We start from the raw sequence: 18777 nt of genomic DNA, 5'->3' as shown, positions 1-18777 counted from the left end.
AGTGTGTTCAGCTAAATGCTGCTGTGTGCCAGTTCTTAGGCCTAATTGTCTACACTGCCACCTGGTGAGGTTAGCATAGGGCTAACATGTGCCAAGTTATCTGATGGGACCAGCTACAATGTAGCGTTCTATCACATGCGAGTAAATCAACAATTTTAATTGGCTGATGTGTATTTTGAGACTGACGTCCAGGTTAAATTGTAACTTTTTCTAATTTTCAAATCCACAAGCGGCTCCCGGCATTATACCTAAAGCGGACATTGCCATTGGCTGAACGGAAATCACTCGTAGCCTTGTTTACAAGTTTGAACACTGGAATGTGAGATGTAATCTACACCATTAAACTGATATAATCCTCAATTTAATGATTTTCAATTTGAGCGTCTGCTCCGACACCGCCAAAACATCAGCTATGTGGGTGTCAGTTGTTGCTGGTTATTGCTCGATCCAATTGAATTTAGGCCTTCCTTATCACCTCAAGTCATTGAGGAAGAATAATTGAGAAGGATCCCTAGAATTCTGCCCAAATGAGTTTTCCTCATTCAGGTCAGGATTAAATTCATATAGTGTCTTTTCAAAAAACATTTTTGTTCATGTGGTCAAGATCAGATCATTATGACTACATTAACACAGGCAGCAGCCTAATCTTTTTTTTCCATTAATTGGTCTTTTGTCTAATCAGATCAAATCTTTTGCCAATAATTGGGCAATCGATCACAATTGAGTTGCCTGTTTAAACAGCCTACAATATGAAACACTTTATGTATTTCTGAGCCCCTCCAAGACTTGATACCTACTAATGGTTTAGTTACTATAGACAGAAACAAAAGTAGGGTTAAAGAGGGTGGGTGGGCGTAATCGGCGATCTTCTAGCAATCTAAAGGTTGCATGTTCGAGGAGAGTCGGGGACAACTTTAGCTAACCTTTTCCCTTATTCTAAGCTTAGGTCAATTCACCTAATTGGCTACGTAAATTCACCTAACTTTTGTGATTTTAGTTCTAACCTTTTCAAATAATCCTAATTTTTGTTGTTAGTTCCCCTAACCACCAATGTAAATTCTCCCCGTAATTCTTTGTTGTTAAAGCACAAGGAACCTGGTCTCGTCTTCCAAGATATATGGTAAGTCAAATTTATTGAAATCAAATCAAATGTATTTATATAGCCCTTCTTACATCAGCTGATATATCAAAGTGCTGTACAGAAACCCAGCCTAAAACCCCAAAAGGCAATGCAGGTGTAGAAGCACGTTGGAAAAACTCCCTAGAAAGGCAAAAACCTAGGAAGAAACCTAGAGAGGAACCAGGCTATGAGGGGTGGCCAGTCCTCTTCTCTATAGCCGCAAAGTTACCTCATCCAATTTGTATGCTATTTTACGTCTAGGTAAGATGTATGATATTGTACGACCGCTATTCCATTCATAATGTAACCTAATATTTCATACTAAATGGAGTGTCACAGATTTACATACAAAATAAGACGAAATGCCCTGAGACCACGTTAGTGTAAACGCAGCTGTTTAAGCTTATGTATGTCGACACATGGTAATGTCTCCACATTGAGCCAATATTTCCTGGTCCCTACCTATATGTATGAAAATTATTTGAGACAGTGTTTCAAAATGATAATTTTTATTTGATATTTAAGACAAATATTGATGTCTTGAGTCAATGGTGTCACCTGTCAACAAGGGTGGAAAGAGTACTGAAATATCATACTCAAGTAGAAGTACTGCTCCTTAAATTACATTTTAATCAAGAAGTAGAATTACTTAAAAAAGTACAAGAAAAGCTACTCAATAACAGTAACAAGAGCAGTTGTAATTTGTTACTTTAGACCTCTGCTTATTGATAATTACAGAGAGCGGTGTAATGAAATGACGGGACACCATTATCCAACGGTAGAGTTGGATAATGGTTGTAATAAGCAACAGTAGAAATGCAGACAAAACATTGTGCGAGCGCCTCACTATTCCCAATTCAGCGTCTGTGCATTTAATGGGTCAATTATCTCGCTCTGCTGAAGAGCACACTGATGAGGCTAGACAGCCTGTTCTTAGCAAGGCCTGTATCATAAACCATCCCTGTCCTTAGCCGAACATAACAACCTCATGCCCTCTTCATCAGGAACACATATGGTACAAACACACAAATTGACTTGCATTTGACAAACTGCTCATGAGTGGATGATGACAGAGCCACATGAGAGCAGGGGCTTAACTCAGGTGGTGGAAGCATTTTGAGCAGTGCAGATAGAAATGTAATGAAATAGAGGAGACATAATGGTTCTCTTATCATGGAGTTTAGATCTTTTTTTTCAAGGAGAGTATAATTATTTTATTGAGATTGACTAGATATTCCCGAACAGGCCCCAGCCTAACCAGAACAATAATTGTCTCAAGGAAGAAAGGAAATATGGAGGAAAGAGCATTTGGTCCAGTGTGGCTCAGTTTATAAGAGTTTGTCGCTAGAAATGACAAGGTGGAGGGTTCAAATCCTGCAGGGATCACATACTGATATGCACTCAAACTTTGCTTTGGATACAAGAATCTGCTGAGTGGCATATTTATGTATTTGTAAAGTTGTTACATTGAAATGGTGGATGGCTATTATGCACCTGGTGGGGTGAGGCTGAAGCGTTAGAACTGCAAAAGGTTGTCTGTGGTTTGGTTGACCAAATAACGTTTTATCTCCCTTTGTACCTTTTATTCAGATAGGCGATAAGTAGAGGGGGTTCTATACTAAATGGTAGTTCTATACTAAAGTTCTATACTAAATGGTAGGGTGTGGCGATAAATAGCCTTTTAAAGAGGCAATCTGCAGTTGAAACAATAACAAAGCTCATCCCCACCCCAGTTTTGGTAAAAGGTTGAGGGATGGGGTTGGAGAAATGTAACCACTCTCAAATTAATAGACAGAGCTATGGATGCAAGGCTGACCATCCACGTTTTCAACATTAGTTTTACCCATGTAGTGAGGATATACACAGTGTACAAAACATTAAGAACACCTTCCTAATATCAAGAAGCACGGGAAACAGTTGAGCGTGAAAAAAACAGCAACGTTGCAGTTCTTGACACAAACGCCTGGCACCTACTACCATACCCCGTTCAAAGGCACTTAAATATTATTTATTTCCCATTTACCCTATGAATGGCACACACACAATTAATGTCTCAATTGTCTCAAGGCTTTAAAATCCTTCTTAAACCTGTCCCATCCCCTTCATCTACACTGATTAAAGTGAATTTAACAAGTGTCATCATAACTTTCACCTCGTCAGTCTGTCATGGAAAGAGCTGGTGTTCATGTTTTGTACACTCGGTGTATGGTGTTGGTTTACATTGACTTTATTTACAAACATTGGTTTATGTTGGCTTCTGATGGGGTACAACAATTGAACTAAGCTCATGAGGCATTTCTAAGTTATATTCTTCAAGAATCAATGGGTACAATATTATTTGTTTGAAAACATTTATGTAACTACAGATTGCTCTTTTAAGTTATACCGGTATGGCTTTTTACAACACCGTCTATAAAGGCATTTCTACATTTAGTAAGTTAACATGATGCATATTCTTACCATCAGACTGAGTAGTTTGGCTGACAAGTCCAATGGTCATGTCCCAGTCCTGTTCCATATAAAACACAAGTTATTTACAAATGGATACAAGTCAATCAATCAAATGTATTCATAAAACCCTGCCTAAAACACAAAGTGTTATATAGAAACCCTGCATAAAACCCCTAACAGCAAGCAATGCAGATGTAGAAGCACAGCGGCTAGGAAAAACTCTCTAGAATGGCAGGAACCTAGGAAGAACCCTAGAGAGGAACCAGGCTGTTCTTCAAGATGTTCAAACATTCATAGATGATCAGCAGGGTCAAATAATAATTACAGTGGTTTTAGAGAGTGCAACAGGTCAGTACCTCAGGAGGAAATGTCACTTGGCTTTTCATAGCCGAGCATTCAGAGGTCGAGACAGCAGGTGCAGCAGAGAGTCAAAAACAGCAGGTCTGGGACAAGGTAGCACGTCCGGTGAACAGGTCAGGGTTCCATAGCCGCAGGCAGAACAGTTGAAACTGGAGCAGCAGCACACCCAGGTGGTCTGGGGACTGCCAGGAGTCATCGGGCCAGGTAGTCCTGAGGCATGATCCTAGGGCTCAGGTCCTCCGGGACGAGAGCGAGAATTAGAGGCAGCATACTAAACATTCACAGAGGATACCAGATAAGACAGGAGAATTACACCAGATATAACAGACTGACCCTAGCCCCCTGGCACATAGACTATTGCAGTATAAATACTGGAGGCTTAGACAGGGGTGGGTCGGGGGCAAATGTGGCCCCATCCGACAATACCCCCACCCACTTTGCCAAAGCACAGTCCCCACACCACTAGAGGGATATCAACAGACCACCAACTTACTACCCTGAGACAAGGCTGAGTATTGTCCATGAAGATCTCCTCCAACACATAAGCCCGAGGGGGAGCAAAACCTCCTGGCTTCCAGAGGATTAATACTGTGGGCTTGCATATCTAATGATAAGCACTGGCTCCAATTGGTGAATTGAGGTCTTATTCAAACCTGAAGTTTGGAGCTCAACAGAAAGCTGTGGCAGAGTATGGGCACTGGCCCCATTTACAATGCATATTTCAAAACCCTTTAAAAAAACTATAGTCTTCTCTGAAATAGTCAAAAAGGATTTCAATATCAAATTCTGACAGCAAGAACCTGAAGTAAATAAATAAAAACATTACATTTTTTTAATGTCATTATGTGAGGAACAAGACAAAGACAATAGTTGTCATTTCTTAATGAATCCATAACTTCCCAAAACATACATTTAATAGTAAAATCCTGAGATTTGACCATTTGGGGGCATTTCCATGTACATTAATTCATATTTGTTTATAGACTGGATTGATTAATGGTTGCACTCCTCTGTCTAACAAAATAAAATGGAAATTCCAAACCATGACTGCAAAACCTGATAATTACAAGGCTACCATCTCATACCCCCCCAAATAAAAACATTGCCATTCATAATTTTAACCTCAAACCCTGACTAATAAATCAGGCTATTGTCCTAACATAACCAAAAAAAACAGACATTTAATTTCAATTTACAGAGATTAAATGGTTTAGATTTTGTTTATTAACATTTTGAAGAATTGCATCACCGGTAGCAAGTCTGAGGGCCCGCTGCAACCCATGGCAACTGTTTCCTCAATGTCTGTCCTCATTTTGAGGCATCAGGACTTGAAATGTCCTCTGTACTGTAGTCTTATACCAAATGAGTCTGAGCACCTCAGACTTCAGTCGATACACAGAACTACGCAAAATACTGGACCAGTTATGCATCTGGTTATATCTGTCCGTATTAAAGAAGAGTAACTAAACTGTTTCTCTGGACGTATAAATTAGACAATACATTAAAGCCTTTGAACTCAAGTAAATAATTACAAATACAAAGACGTACATAAACTAGTCTGCATTTCAACAACAACAAAAAGCTATGAAAGAAGCTACAATTCAATCACAGTAGCGGTAAGCTGCCTTGAGGTGCCAGAATGATCCCAAAGACATAGAAAAGTCCCATCAGGAGGTTGAGCTTGGCTGTCTTTTGGGGGATCTTGGAATAGCACTGGCTGCGGAACTGCCTCTCTAGGGGGAAGGCCATGGGCAACGTGAGCAGGGGCAGGGCCATGCTGATGGTGTAGTGGGTGGCAAGGATGCAGAAGAGCACATAAGGGACAAACAGCAGGAGGTTGAAGAGGATGTAGGACAACGTGGGCCCGATGAGAATGGCCAGAGTGACGATGCCCGCCTGTTTGTCAGAGTCCATGTCTCTGGTATTGTTGCTGTGGAGGATAGCCTCTGTGTTGAGGGCCAGGGGGACGGCGTAGACCAGAGGCAGGACAGACAGGTAACCCACCTGCACGGCGTGGGCAAACATGACCGCCAGGGGGCCAAACGTGATCAGGATCACCACGTCCCCCAGTGCCACATACTTAAGACCAATGCCTGGAAACAGGACAAGGAAGGTATCGTAAGAATCTGGATATTAGTGTGTGTACTTGTAAATAAAGCGAGGGAAATAATGTCAGTACATTTTGAAACAGGTTAATGCCAAGCTCACCTCCCGTGTACAGAAAAGAGCTGGAGAGCCCTCCAAAATAAATAAGGGCCAGATGCTCCATCCTCAACGTGGAGAGAAAGTAGAGCAGGGTGGCACACAAGCAGCCCAGAGAGTAGAGCAGCGCTCCGAACATGACCACATCCTGCGGCGCCAGGATCTCATCCACCAGAGTCCTATCGTCGCTCTTCTTGTGGTCAATCCCTTTGGAGAAGTCATAGTAAGTGTTAACCAGATTCCCTGCCCCGTGCACCACCAGCACTGCCACGGCACACACCGTGAGGATGACCAAGTCCACAGAACCCTCCAGCTTGTAGGCCAGGGCACTGCCCAGAGCCACCGGTGTGAGGGAGGCGCTGAAACTCCACGGCCGCAGGGCCAGCACATAAGCAGCACACTTGTACCTCATGTCGTGTCTGACTCTGGCCCTCCCCGAGCTTCGCTGGTCGGCAGAGTGATTCTGCAGAGTGTCATTCAAACCGGTGTGCCTTGTCTCACTATGTCCATTCAATCCAGCCAAAACAATTTTCTCTGCACTGCTTGGTTTCTGCCCCACAGCCATACCTCTGCCAGGGTCCACAAAACAAAGAAACAGAAGGTAAACCTGTAACAGAATTACAGAGGTCACACATAGAATGTAATTTATGCACAATGAACATCTCATTTAATGAACAAGAGCATCGGAATACAGGCTCTTTAAGTTATTGAAAACCAGTATGGAGTAGTTTTTGTATTGTCCGTCATAATTGAAGGGTTGCAAGAGCGTGAGACCAGAATGTTTTGCTGTTGTTGAGCAGGATTAAAGCGTGCTACTACATGCTAAAACGTAGGTAGCAAACGAGTCTGTTTATTTCCAGTAGTTCCCGAGTAGCTAGATATATGCTAGTAGGATCACCTGAATTTCAATGCACCATGTTGTGAATTGTACAACACACCTGTTGGATGGCCACATTGCTTGCTCCCTACAACCTCGCAAAATTGGCATTTAAAGCATTGCACTGCTGGATAGTCAACTACATAGATTAAAGGATTAAAGCTAACTATCCAGTGTGCTATTAGCAAGCCAAAACCAGGGCCAAATTAAATGTCCGAAACCAAACTTTACCTGTTTTATGTATCCGTTATCTGATAAACTATTTCACGCCATGTAACAACATATTTATGTGACCGCTACCTAACCACAGGGCTGACCCTACTCCATTGGTAAACTTGCTACGTGTCAATTTCGAGAATATTTCACTGGCTGATCACAGTTAACCCTGACAGACGACATTTCGTCCAACCCTCTTGAGTGAGTGCAGACGTAAATAGGCGCCGTTAGAAACAGACTTCAATGTGATCTGCGTTCCGGGTGTTATAGGTGACATGTGCAAGAAGAAGCCTTTCCTCAATAAGAACATTTATATAAAATAAGAAAAATATATTGAAAAATGTGGGATTTAAAATATCGCTTATTTTGTACACTCACAACAACGGATCTATTAGAAATACTAAGGCAGGCCAGGAAGTTATTGATTCTCTGGTGGTGGTTCAGTGCGATCTCTCACTATCCCACCCAGATTCGTAAACGGGGGAAAACGTTCAACTAAATTCAAACCATCATCGCAGGGCAAATACCATACTCTCTTAAAAAACACTTGTGAAGCTATTTGTTTTCCAGTCATTTTTGAACGTTGCTGAATACGAATGCAGCCCAGACTCAAATTGCGTGTTTTGGGCCTTCACAACAAACGCACGAGTTTTACACAGATCTGTAGAATATATGCCTATCAGCATAGGCCTACTGACATACATTTTCACAATTAATTTGATGTAGGTAATTAACTCCAATTAAAATACAATTTGAGAAATATTTGTTGCTTGCATCAGGCAATAGCCTGTCACAGATATACTATTTTCCTATGCAATTAGTCAACCTATTCCCCTATGCGTATTCCTCAGCTAAAATGAGAGACTCACGTGAACATAGGTATTTGAGCAGGCCTACATTTTTAAAAATCCATGATCAAATCTCTGTTATGAACTTCTAGATTAATAAGCATGCAAAAATAATAGTTAAATCAAAATAGTTTTAAGATTGTCGACTACGTGCAGCTGGTATCCTTTCCATTTAAACTTGTCAAACTCTGACCTCCATTTAAAGTAATGTGAAACCATTTGGCAGACTGCGGAATAGCGCTGCGGCCGAAGGTTGTATAGAAAGCTGCAACGTTTGATGCAGCCTGGAGCTGGCGGCGGGTGACCAAGGATTCCAGCCTTAACACCGTTATCCTCCGTTATCTTCAATTTAAAATTAATTTGTCAAATAAAAGGATGCATTGGATGGCCATTGATATCCATACGGATAGATGGTGGTGAAATTGACTAGTCTGTCTTTGTTTAGGGATTTTTTGTGGATGGTGATATCGCAACGATGGTGTGTCAGACGTTCAGAAGTTTACAAAGAGGCGACGTCAGTGCTCTTCTGCTGGCTGTGGCGGTGCTTGCGATTCTGTTTGAAGGGATGCAAGAAACCACGGCATTTCCAACCTGGAGAATAGAGGTATGGTGTGAGAATTCAACTTTCCAACTTGATACCTCCTTTAATTGCACTGCTGAATACTTCATTCAGTTTCTATACTGAACAGGTTATGCTGGAATAAATTATGATCAAGATGTTGGATGATTAAACCCGTTTAGGGCAACAATATTTCCATTTTATTTTAACTTGTTTTTTTTCAGTGTCTACCAAGACATCTGCTTGGTGACAAATGAGCAAATAATACATAAATAAAATGTAATTGTAATATAAATCACATTTTTGGTTAAACTTCATCAGACAGAAATGCCTTCATATAATCAGTAATTATACATATAATTTATAATGTAGCCTATTCATATTATATAATTGGAGCAATTCTTGGTTTTGCCCAGATTTTTGTCCCAGTTGAGGAAAAAACAACTATTCTTATTGCATTGTAGCCACAATAAAACTGTTTTGATCTGGCTGGATGAAGTCTTAACCCTCACTTATACCAAGTTAGCTATTCTAAAAGTATCTTATATTGTTCATTAATTCACTCTAAGTCAAATGCAAACTTCTCAGAATCCTTGATTAATAAACCAGGGGCAAACAGTTTGGGAATTTTCAAAGGAGAGCACAGTAAGAGGAGCTTAGCATGTTGGTTGAGCACTAAATGATCAGGTTCTAAATGTTATCTCTAGTGCACTTGTTTTGGAACATTTTCAGTTGTTTTCCATAGGAAGAAATGGTGTAGCATATAGTACAGCTTAGAACAACATGTAGCTTCTAGAAATCATGGACTGTTCTCACATTGCTCCAATTTAAGTGGAATACCTGCTCCAACTTCTAGGCTATGTCCTCTTCTTTTGTAGTGCATGTTTCCTTGACTCTGTTATCAGTGTGGCAGGAAGACTTCAGTCTTCTGCAGGGCTCCTCTGGTGTTCGTCTGGGTGTCTAGGCCTCAGCTCTTGGCATAGGCCTTGTTTTCCTGAGGATTGAGGAACATTAAAGGAATGCATATGTAGCACATGGGGATGTGTGAAACTTACTCCTCAGCCTGAAGTGTCCCCACTTGTGCCAGCGAATAGCTTTTTCTGACTGGTAAGACACTTCAGGAGGGCGGTCACGTGTGCTAGCATGGCAGAGGCCCCGAGTTAGCGCCAGGTATGGGCTGAATCAGCAGCGTGACGTCCTTTACATATAGTATCTACATTATTTCTCTGAGAAAAAAATATTAAATTTTCATATAGATATTTTAATAGTATAAATTCATATTTTTAGAAATAGCCATTTTGGGGTTTGTATTTCCACTGTATTTGTATGTAAATGTTGAACTTGGTCAGGTCATGTTGGTCCAATCCCTTATCGTTGATAATAAGGACTGTGGAGTAGATCTGTGGATAGGCTAAATTAGCTTATTCACTTGTCATAAAAGTCCCCAATAATGAAGTCACCTAAATAATGGATAATGGATAATCAGTCAAAGTGTACACTACCATTCAAAAGTTTGGGGTCACTTAGAAATGTCCTTATTTTTTTAAAGAAAAGCACATTTTTTGTCCATTAAAATAACATCAAATTGATGTGTAGACATTGTTAATGTTAATGTTGTAAATGACTCTTGTAGCTGGAAACTGCAGATTTTTTATGGAATATCTACATAGGCTACAGAGGCCCATTATCAGCAACCATCACTCCTGTGTTCCAATGGCACGTTGTGTTAGCTAATCCAAGTTTATCATTTTAAAAATCCAATTGATGATTAGAAAACCCTTTTGCAATTATTGTTAGCACAGCTGAAAACTGTTGTTCTGATTAAAGAAGCAATAAAGCGGTCCTTCTTTAGACTAGTTGAGTATCTGGAGCATCAGCATTTGGCTCAAAATGGCCAGAAACAAAGACCTTTCTTCTGAAACTCGTCAGTCTATTCTTGTTCTGAGAAATGAACACTATTCCATGCGAGAAATTGCCAAGAAACTGAAGATCTCGTACAACACTGTGTACTACTCCCTTCACAGAACAGTGCAAACAGACTCTAACCAGAATAGAAAGAGGAGTGGGAGGCCCCGGTGCACAACTGAGCAAGAGGACAAGTACATTCGAGTGTCTAGTTGAGAAACAGACATGTCACAAGTCCTCAACTGGCAGATTCATTAAATAGTACCTGCAAAACACAAGTCTCAACGTCAACAGTGAAGAGGCGACTACGGGATGTTGGCCTTCTTGGCAGAGTTGCAAAGAAAAAGCCATATCAGAGACTGGCCAATAAAAATAAAATGTTAAGATTGTCAAAATAACACAGACACTGGACAGAGGAACTCTTTCTAGAAAGCCAGCATCCCAGAGTCGCCTCTTCACTGTTGATGTTGAGACTGGTGTTTAGACTGGCGAGTTGGATTAGCTAATACAACGTGCCATTGGAACACAGGAGTGATGGTTGCTGGTAACGGGCCTCTGTACGCCTATGTAGATATTCCATAAAAAATCTGCCGTTTCCAGCTACAATAGTCATTTACAACCTTAATGTCTACACTGTATTTCTGATCAATTTTTTTTTTCAAAAACAAGGACATTTCTAAGTGACCCCAAACTTTTGAACGGTAGTGTATACTGTAACTGTACATTTTACATTCTATTAGTATTATATAAAAACAAAGTCACACCATATTTCCAAACACTCTTAAACAGTAAGCACCTATAGCTGGCCTTTCACAGCTGTAAAACAAGAATAGAATCCTTGTGTTATTATTTGGAGAGTCTCATTTGCCCCTCCCCAAAGGGACATCAGACATATTGTACCTGCAAAATGTATCATACTTAAAGTTTGGAAAGCAGTTTTACTGCTGACCACTTCCTTTTCTACAAAATGGAATGCCCTTGCATGAAAATGTAACATGTAACATTCACATGCAAGGCATTGGGATAATAGCTCTAGAAACTGCAGAATCACAATAGAGTTGAAGTGTCCTCAGCTGGTCTCGTCAAACCAGAACCCTTGCAGCTTGGAACTGTTGATTGTTTAGATTTTGAACATTATAACTATAAATACTGTATAAATTAACGCCATGAATCACAACTGTCAGTTCAACTAACAGTGTAAGTAGATTACAGTACAATGTTAATTCTGTGCTGCTCTCAGCCTGCTACTTGAAGTGTGTCAGAGGGTTGGGTACTGTGGCAGTAAAAAGGCAAATGACATTGAATAAATGTGTTATGCATTTTTTAATGAATGATACTGCAGACACATGAATAAAGGTGTAATGACTAGTATCATAAAGGTATTATGCATGCTTTATGTATACCCCCTTCAAGTAAAGCATTACTACGTTTTACTTCTCGGGGATCTCCACTGTTTTTTTCTCAAGTTTCTTCCATGAATACTTCTGTTATTCCATCTCATGTTGTTAGCAATATTCTCCTGGTCCTTGGTTCTGTGGTCTGGTTCAGACACTGGATCAAGTCAGTCATATCATAATAATCTGTCAGTCAGCCACGAAGACAGGAACACTAAGAGTGATAAAATACTAAGCACTAGCTATGTGTAGTTCATAAACACAAAGGCGAACACTAGGTTAATTACCTACTGAACAAAAATCTAAACGCAACATGCAACAATTTCAAAGATTTTACTTAGTTACAGTTCAAATAAGGAAATCAGTCAATAAGCAATAAATTAATTTGGTCCTAATCTATGGAGTTCACATGACTGGGAATACAGATATGCATCTGTTGGTCACAGATACCTTTAAAAAAAAAGTAGGGGTGTGGATCAGAAAACCAGTCAGTATCTGGTGTGACCACCATTTGCCTCAAGCAGCGAGACATATCTCCTTCACATAGAGTTGATCAGGCTGTTGATTGTGGCCTGTTGTCCCACTCTTCTTCAATGACTGTGCGAAGTTTCTGGATATTGGTGGAAACTGGAAAACATTGTCGTACAAGTTGATCTGGAAAACGCTGTTGTACATGTCGATCAAGAGCATCCCAAACATTCTCAATGAGTGACATATCTGGCGAGTATGCAGACCATGGAAATGTTCAACCTCCAGGAATTTTTTACAGACCCTTGTGACATGGGGCCATGCATTATCATGCTGAAACATGAGGTGATGGCGGCGGATGAATGGCACGACAATGGGCCTCAGGATCATGTCACGGTATCTTTGTGCATTCAAATTGACATAGATAAAATGCAATAGTATTTGTTGCCTGTAGCTTATGCCTGCCCATACCATAACTCCGCTGCCGCCATGGGGTACTCAGTTCACAATGTTGACACCAACAAACTTCTCACCCACACGGCACCATACACGTGGTCTGTGTTTGAGGCCAGTTGGACTTTCTGCCAAATTCTCTAAAACGATGTTGGAGGAAGAGAAATTAACATTCATTTTGGCAACATGTGTGGCATTGTGTTGTGTGACAAAACTTCACACTTTAGAGTGGCCTTTTATTGTCCCATGCACAAGGTGCACCTGTGTAATGATCATGCTGTTTAATCAGCTTCTTGATATGCCACACCTGTCAAGTGGATGGATTATCTTGGCAAAGAAGAAATGCTCACTAACAGGGATGTAAACAAATTTGTGTACAACATTTTAGAGAAATAAGCTTTTTGTGTGTATGTAACATTTCTAGGATCTTTTATTTCAGCTCATGAAACATGGGACTAATAATTTACATGTTGCGTTTATATTGTTGTTCAGTATAATAAAAAATAAAAAAAGGCTCACTTAAGGCCAACCCAGTGAACACAGAATTTATCTGTAATGTTTCCTAAAGGTTATCCTTTGAAAAATAACTTTCACACAAAGTTTTGCAAACCAACATTTGTTTGCTGGGAATCCAGATCCCGATCATAAATATAAATTACATCTGGATGTTGATGTGACATGTCCAGTAGGTTGAAACTCCTCTCCTCGCTCCTAACTGGTAGCGCCAAATCTCTGGTGGTTAATCTACAATTTCTTTTGTCCAAGGAAGAAGTTCACACCTCTGGTGTGTTAATGATTGGGATTCGCAAAGATGCCCACACGCAGGTCCTCCACCTCTCCAGGAACAAGCGCTATACCCTCACCCCTGAGAAACTCAAATGGGACAAGTTCAAGCTCACTTACAAGTTTGGAGATTATTTTATTTCACCCTCCTTTCTTAGCAAACATTTACTGTCTAAAAACAAAAGGAAATGCTGTTTGAATTGACTTCAGACATATTTACGAGGGACAGCTGTCTTAGAGCTTTTTGTTAGCTCCAATTGCTTTTACTGATTTCTGCTGTTGTAATATGCCAAGTGGTTTCCCCAGATAATGGCATTGTGTCTGTGCAGGCTGCTCTCTTTCCCAAGGAACCTGATGAATGCCAGTGACACGCGCCGTGGCATTGCCAAAGCCTTCACTATGTGGAGTGATGTCTCGCCCTTCAGCTTTAGAGAGGTGCCCGCTGACCAGGAGGCAGACATCAAGATAGGTATATGTTGTTGTGCCCCCACCTAAAGTATATCAGGTATGATGACTGGCATATAATATAGTAGAAGGACTATACAGTGACATGTGTCTGAAATGCCCTAAGTATTTGAAATGAACAAATCTCCCTCTACTGTCTAGTTATCTATGTTCAGCATGATTCATGGCACTATTTGTATGATAAAGAGTCCTGTACACCTTCCAAGCATGTGTAATCATTTTTAAATGATCTAACTCATGCTGAAGCCATCAGAGTGATCTGGGAGTCTTGTTCCAGCATAAATACTTGATGCAAGTGTGAAAAATGACAGTCATCCTCAGTGGGGTTAAGAAGTTTGAAATCCATCATCTTCTAGACTCTATTGTATGTAGAATGAGATAGAGGCTGGAGAGGTTCCCCTCTTGGTTGCGCTGTCTGAGGCACAGCTCTGTCTCTTTTTGGCAGGCTTCTACCCCATCAACCACACAGACTGTCTGCAGTCCTACTTGCACCACTGTTTCGACGGCATCACCGGCGAACTGGCACATGCTTTCTTCCCTCCGACGGGCGAGATCCACTTTGACGACCATGAGTATTGGATTCTGGGAAACATGCGCTTCAGCTGGAAAAAAGGCAGGCACCTTGGTTGATCTCTTTCCTGATTTTTGTAAGCTGCTGTTGTGCCCTCAGCACCAAAGCTACTTGCTGGATGTCCAGTTGAATTAGTCAAATGCACAGGGTTGAAAAGTTAAAATCATGGACACTGTAGTTGGTAATTATGTCTTGAAGCTGGAATAGACCACAGTGTAATAATGTGCCTAATTGTGTTATGGTTGGAAGATACTGTGAATTTAGAAGCGTAGTTTGAGTTTGCCGTTGTTGTTAGATCAACTGTGTCTCAGTAGTCGTCTGCTTCGTTGGCACTGATCTGAAAAGACAGGTATAGGTGAAAGCCATTACTTTGAACTAGCTTTCATGTGTATAGTTCAGTGGATGAGGGAAAGGACTTTAGCTACTTTCGACTATTGAGATGCACCCCAATTACTAAGACAGAATGAACTGTTTTGTGTTGTTGGTTTGTGCAGGGGTGTGGCTGACAGACTTGGTCCATGTAGCGGCTCACGAGATTGGCCACGTCTTGGGCCTCATGCACTCCCTGTACCCCAAGGCCATCATGCACCTGAACGCAACTCTAACGGGGCGCAAGCTCATCACACAGGACGAGGTGTGGGGCCTGCACCGACTCTATGGTAAAGCCAAGCACCCACAAGCAAAGTGCACTGTAAAACAGACAAACCGTGTCATATTGTTTTGTAGCACAAAACGATCAGCGGTAGCATTTCTTTCAAATGAAATAAATCCCCATTTAAAATAATGGTCCCACTTTAAACAACCAATTTATACAGGCTTTATAGACTATTCATGATTTCTTCCTAAGCACTATATAGATGCTTCACAAATAATTGATTTACTACCTGCTGCAAGTAAATGTGGCCTTAATGAGTATTGAACCTTTAATACAGTGTGAGTCATAAATGTGAGGTCAGATTGTCATCCCAAATTCCTTTCTGTAGGCTGAAATTAGCACTCTCATCCCTCTTTCCTCCTCCCCTGTAGGATGTTTGGATAGATTATTTATCTGTCCAGCCTGGGCGCGGAAAGGCTATTGCGACAGCAAGCGCAAGCTCATGCAGAAGCACTGCCCCTCGAGCTGTGATTTCTGTTACGGTAAGAGCAGCACTGCAAAGGAAAAAAAGATTACTCCCAATATACTGGTGCAAGGAATTGCATCTGTACCATTTGCCAATGCATAGTAACGCAGCCAACAAAGTCCAGCCATGCAGAACCATGATGAGGGTTTGCAGCCCTTCGGATTTAAAGTCAGATTAGATACTTGCCACTGGATGAGACTCATTCAGAAATAATTACCTCTGGATGGATTTTGGTCTGCTTTATAGCAAACGAGCAGAGCGTCTTAGTGAAGCACCTCGACAGCTTAAATTCCCATAACCTCCGCAACCAGTCTCATCAGGGCCGAGGCCTCCGGTTGCACAACAGGATATGACTCCTCCTCGCCATGGCAGCCATAGATTGTGGGTTTGTCCGTTTTATATGTGTAACAAGGGAGAATGTGCAGAGGAGAAAGGATACCATTCCTGGCTCCTAATCTGTTCCTCATTGTTGATTGGGAGACGTTGTACGGCTGTGGAAAATTCCAGTATGACTCCAAACCACTGGAATTTCAGACTGTGGCTTGAGTGTTAGACGCGGAAGGTCAATTTGGGATTTCTGCGGCCCAAACTAGTGGCTGCCTTTTAAACAGACTTCCAACGGATCATGAGGCACAACATCGTGTTTACACTCATCAAATGGCCGTAGCACTTGGGTAAATTAACTAGATAGAGAATGCCCTTTAACATCTACAATGGAGTTGCCATTAAGTTTTTTGATGCACATGTAGGCAGATAGCTTTTATGCTTAGTTTGAGTGTGTATGTCTTGTTTCTGGGCACTTCTTTGTTTACTATTTGGAGTAAACATTTAATGAAAAGACATTAACATCCTTTTGTGAAATGAAAGCCATACCACACCGAGTCATGTCTGGTTAAGACTAAGACTATACAGAAGTGGATACCCCAGCCTTTAACCTTGTGTTCCCTAACTTTCTTCAGAGTTCCCCTTCCCCACTGTGGCCCCCACCCCCACCCCCCAACGGACCAAACACAAGCTGGTGGCTGAGGGGAAGAAGCTCACCTTCCGATGTGGGAAGAAAATTGCAGCAAAGGCAGGCAAAGTATAGTGAGTGTCTTATTTAGCCCAATATCACTTCTAATAAATCATATACCAACAATGGACTGAATTTAAATGTATTTTTACTGTTTCTGTAGCTGGTACAAGGACGGAGAGATTCTGGAGTACTCCCACCCTGGCTACATCTCCCTAAAAGACGACCACATCAGTATCGTGGCCAACGCCATCAACGAGGGCACATACACCTGCATCGTGAGGAAAAAGAACAAGGTCCTCACCAACTACTCCTGGAGGGTACGAGTGCGCTTCTGAGGGTGATGCCCCCATCCGCACATAGAAGCACTGGGTATTAGCACAGAGAACACACAACCATAAAAACAGAATTACCAGAAGAGGAAAAGCCCTTAGACAACTGCATTTTCACACATTGACTTGAATGGGATGTCCGTTCTAGGAATTATATTTCAAAGCACACCTTCACTCAAACATTGCTTGTTCAAAATGGGGACCTCACTCACTTGGGCACATATTTTAATGTATGTACATTGTCTAAACAATACCCTCAAAACAATCATGTTTTAGGTCTGTTTTTTTGTAATGAATTTTCATATGTGCACAATAAACCCTTTTGTTCTGTGGTAAAGTAGTATATAGAATCTAGATGTAAAACTACATTGTGTCCAAGGGAGTATTCAATACACTGCTGGCATTGTTTCTGTTATGTATTATGTGAACAATATACTTTTCATTGAAATTAGAGCTCACTGACACAGGGTAGCACAGGGTAGCCTCAAACCTTTCTAAATATTGTCCAGGAATTTCAAATAAATGTAACTAGCCTGGCTACTTTATGCCATGGGTAATGCATTCTAAAAGCTACTGCATCAATGCATGACACCTACAGTATAAAAAAACATGTTGGTTCCATGTTTCATGAGCTGAAATAAAAGATCACAGAAAAGTTCCATATGCACAAAAAGCTAATTTCTCTTAAATGTTGGGCACACATTTATTTACATCCCTGTTTGAGCATTTCTCCTTTGCTAAAATAATCTATCCACCTGATGGGTGTGGAATATCAAGAAGCTGATTAAACAACATGATCATTAAAACAGACGCACCTTGTGCTGGGGACAATAAAAGGTCACTAAAATGAGCAGTTGTCTCACACACACTGCCACAGATGTCTCAAGTTGAGGGAGCGTACAATTGGCATGCTGACTGCAGGAATGTCCACCAGAACTGTTAAATTTCTCTACCATAAGCCGCCTCCAATGTAATTTATTCAAATTTGGTAGTACGTTTAACCGGCCTCACAACCGCAGACCACTTATAACCATGCCAGCCCAGGACATCCACATCCGGCTTCTTCACCTGGGGATCGTCAGACCAGTCACCCGGACAGCTTATGAAACTGAGGATTTGCACAACTGGAAACTTTCAGCACAAACTGTCAGAAACCGTCTCAGGGAAGCTCATCTGCGTGCTCGTCGTCCTCACCAGGGTCTTAACCTGACTGCAGGTCGGCGCCGTAACCGACTTCAGTGTGCAAATGCTCACCTTCGATAGCCACTGGCACACTGGAGATGTGTGCTTTTCTCAGATGAATCCCGGTTTCAGATGCAAACTGCGTGTATGGCGTTGTATGGGAGAGCGGTTTGCTGATGTCAACGTTGTGAACAGAGTACCCCATGGTGGCGGTGGGGTTATTGTATGGACAGGCATAAGCTACTTACAACAAACACAATTACATTCATTTGAATGCACAAATATACCGTGAGGAGATCCTGAGGCCCATTGTTGTGCCATTCATCTGCCGCCATCACCTTATGTTTCAGCATGATAATGGACAGTCCCATGTCGCAAGGATCTGTACACAATTCCTGGAAGCTGAAAATGTCCCAGTTCTTCCATGGCCTGCATACTCACCAGACATGTCACCATAT

The 18777-nt window shown here is 41.3% G+C and overlaps 2 protein-coding genes across 4 annotated transcripts; one reads left to right on the top strand and one right to left on the bottom strand.

Annotated features, from left to right (window-relative positions):
* Positions 1–4741: 4741 nt before the first annotated feature.
* Positions 4742–8298, bottom strand: LOC109868978 (ubiA prenyltransferase domain-containing protein 1-like). 2 transcript variants are annotated; one of them, XM_020458776.2, is made up of 3 exons: positions 8096–8298; positions 6140–6740; positions 4742–6024 (listed from the first exon to the last, which is right to left on the bottom strand). In XM_020458776.2, exons 2-3 carry the CDS (start codon positions 6696–6698, stop codon positions 5537–5539), a joined length of 1047 nt encoding a protein of 348 aa, XP_020314365.1. In that variant the 5' UTR covers positions 6699–6740; positions 8096–8298; the 3' UTR covers positions 4742–5536. The 2 variants fall into 2 exon arrangements, with proteins under 2 accessions (XP_020314365.1, XP_020314364.1); XM_020458775.2 differs by lacking the exon at positions 8096–8298 and adding an exon at positions 7242–7478.
* A 1-nt stretch (position 8299) lies between these two features.
* LOC109868977 (matrix metalloproteinase-23-like) lies at positions 8300–17796 on the top strand. Of its 2 annotated transcripts, none has more exons than XM_020458774.2 (8): positions 8300–8678; positions 13619–13758; positions 13966–14105; positions 14547–14714; positions 15167–15331; positions 15699–15809; positions 16753–16879; positions 16969–17796. In XM_020458774.2, exons 1-8 carry the CDS (start codon positions 8550–8552, stop codon positions 17141–17143), a joined length of 1155 nt encoding a protein of 384 aa, XP_020314363.1. In that variant the 5' UTR covers positions 8300–8549; the 3' UTR covers positions 17144–17796. The 2 variants fall into 2 exon arrangements, with proteins under 2 accessions (XP_020314363.1, XP_031659901.1); XM_031804041.1 differs by having other exon boundaries at positions 8324–8678; positions 13623–13758.
* The last annotated feature ends 981 nt before the right edge of the window (positions 17797–18777 follow it).

Source organism: Oncorhynchus kisutch, linkage group LG24 (genome assembly GCF_002021735.2).
Source record: "Oncorhynchus kisutch isolate 150728-3 linkage group LG24, Okis_V2, whole genome shotgun sequence".
Taxonomy (NCBI): Eukaryota; Metazoa; Chordata; class Actinopteri; order Salmoniformes; family Salmonidae; genus Oncorhynchus; species Oncorhynchus kisutch.
Note: the sequence above shows the minus strand (reverse complement) of the source record. Positions and strands in the feature narration are given on the sequence as shown.

What these genes read in the sequence shown, in the direction of transcription:
- LOC109868978 (XM_020458776.2), bottom strand. Translation starts at nt 6,698, where the DNA reads ATGGCTGTGGGGCAGAAACCAAGCAGTGCAGAGAAAATTGTTTTGGCT. An exon ending in CTCTTTTCTGTACACGGGAG is followed by an intron (nt 6,025 to 6,139) that starts GTGAGCTTGGCA and finishes TCCTGTTTCCAG; the next exon opens with GCATTGGTCTTAAGTATGTG.
- LOC109868977 (XM_020458774.2), top strand. Translation starts at nt 8,550, where the DNA reads ATGGTGTGTCAGACGTTCAGAAGTTTACAAAGAGGCGACGTCAGTGCT. An exon ending in GGGCCTGCACCGACTCTATG is followed by an intron (nt 15,332 to 15,698) that starts GTAAAGCCAAGC and finishes CCTCCCCTGTAG; the next exon opens with GATGTTTGGATAGATTATTT. An exon ending in GCAAAGGCAGGCAAAGTATA is followed by an intron (nt 16,880 to 16,968) that starts GTGAGTGTCTTA and finishes CTGTTTCTGTAG; the next exon opens with CTGGTACAAGGACGGAGAGA.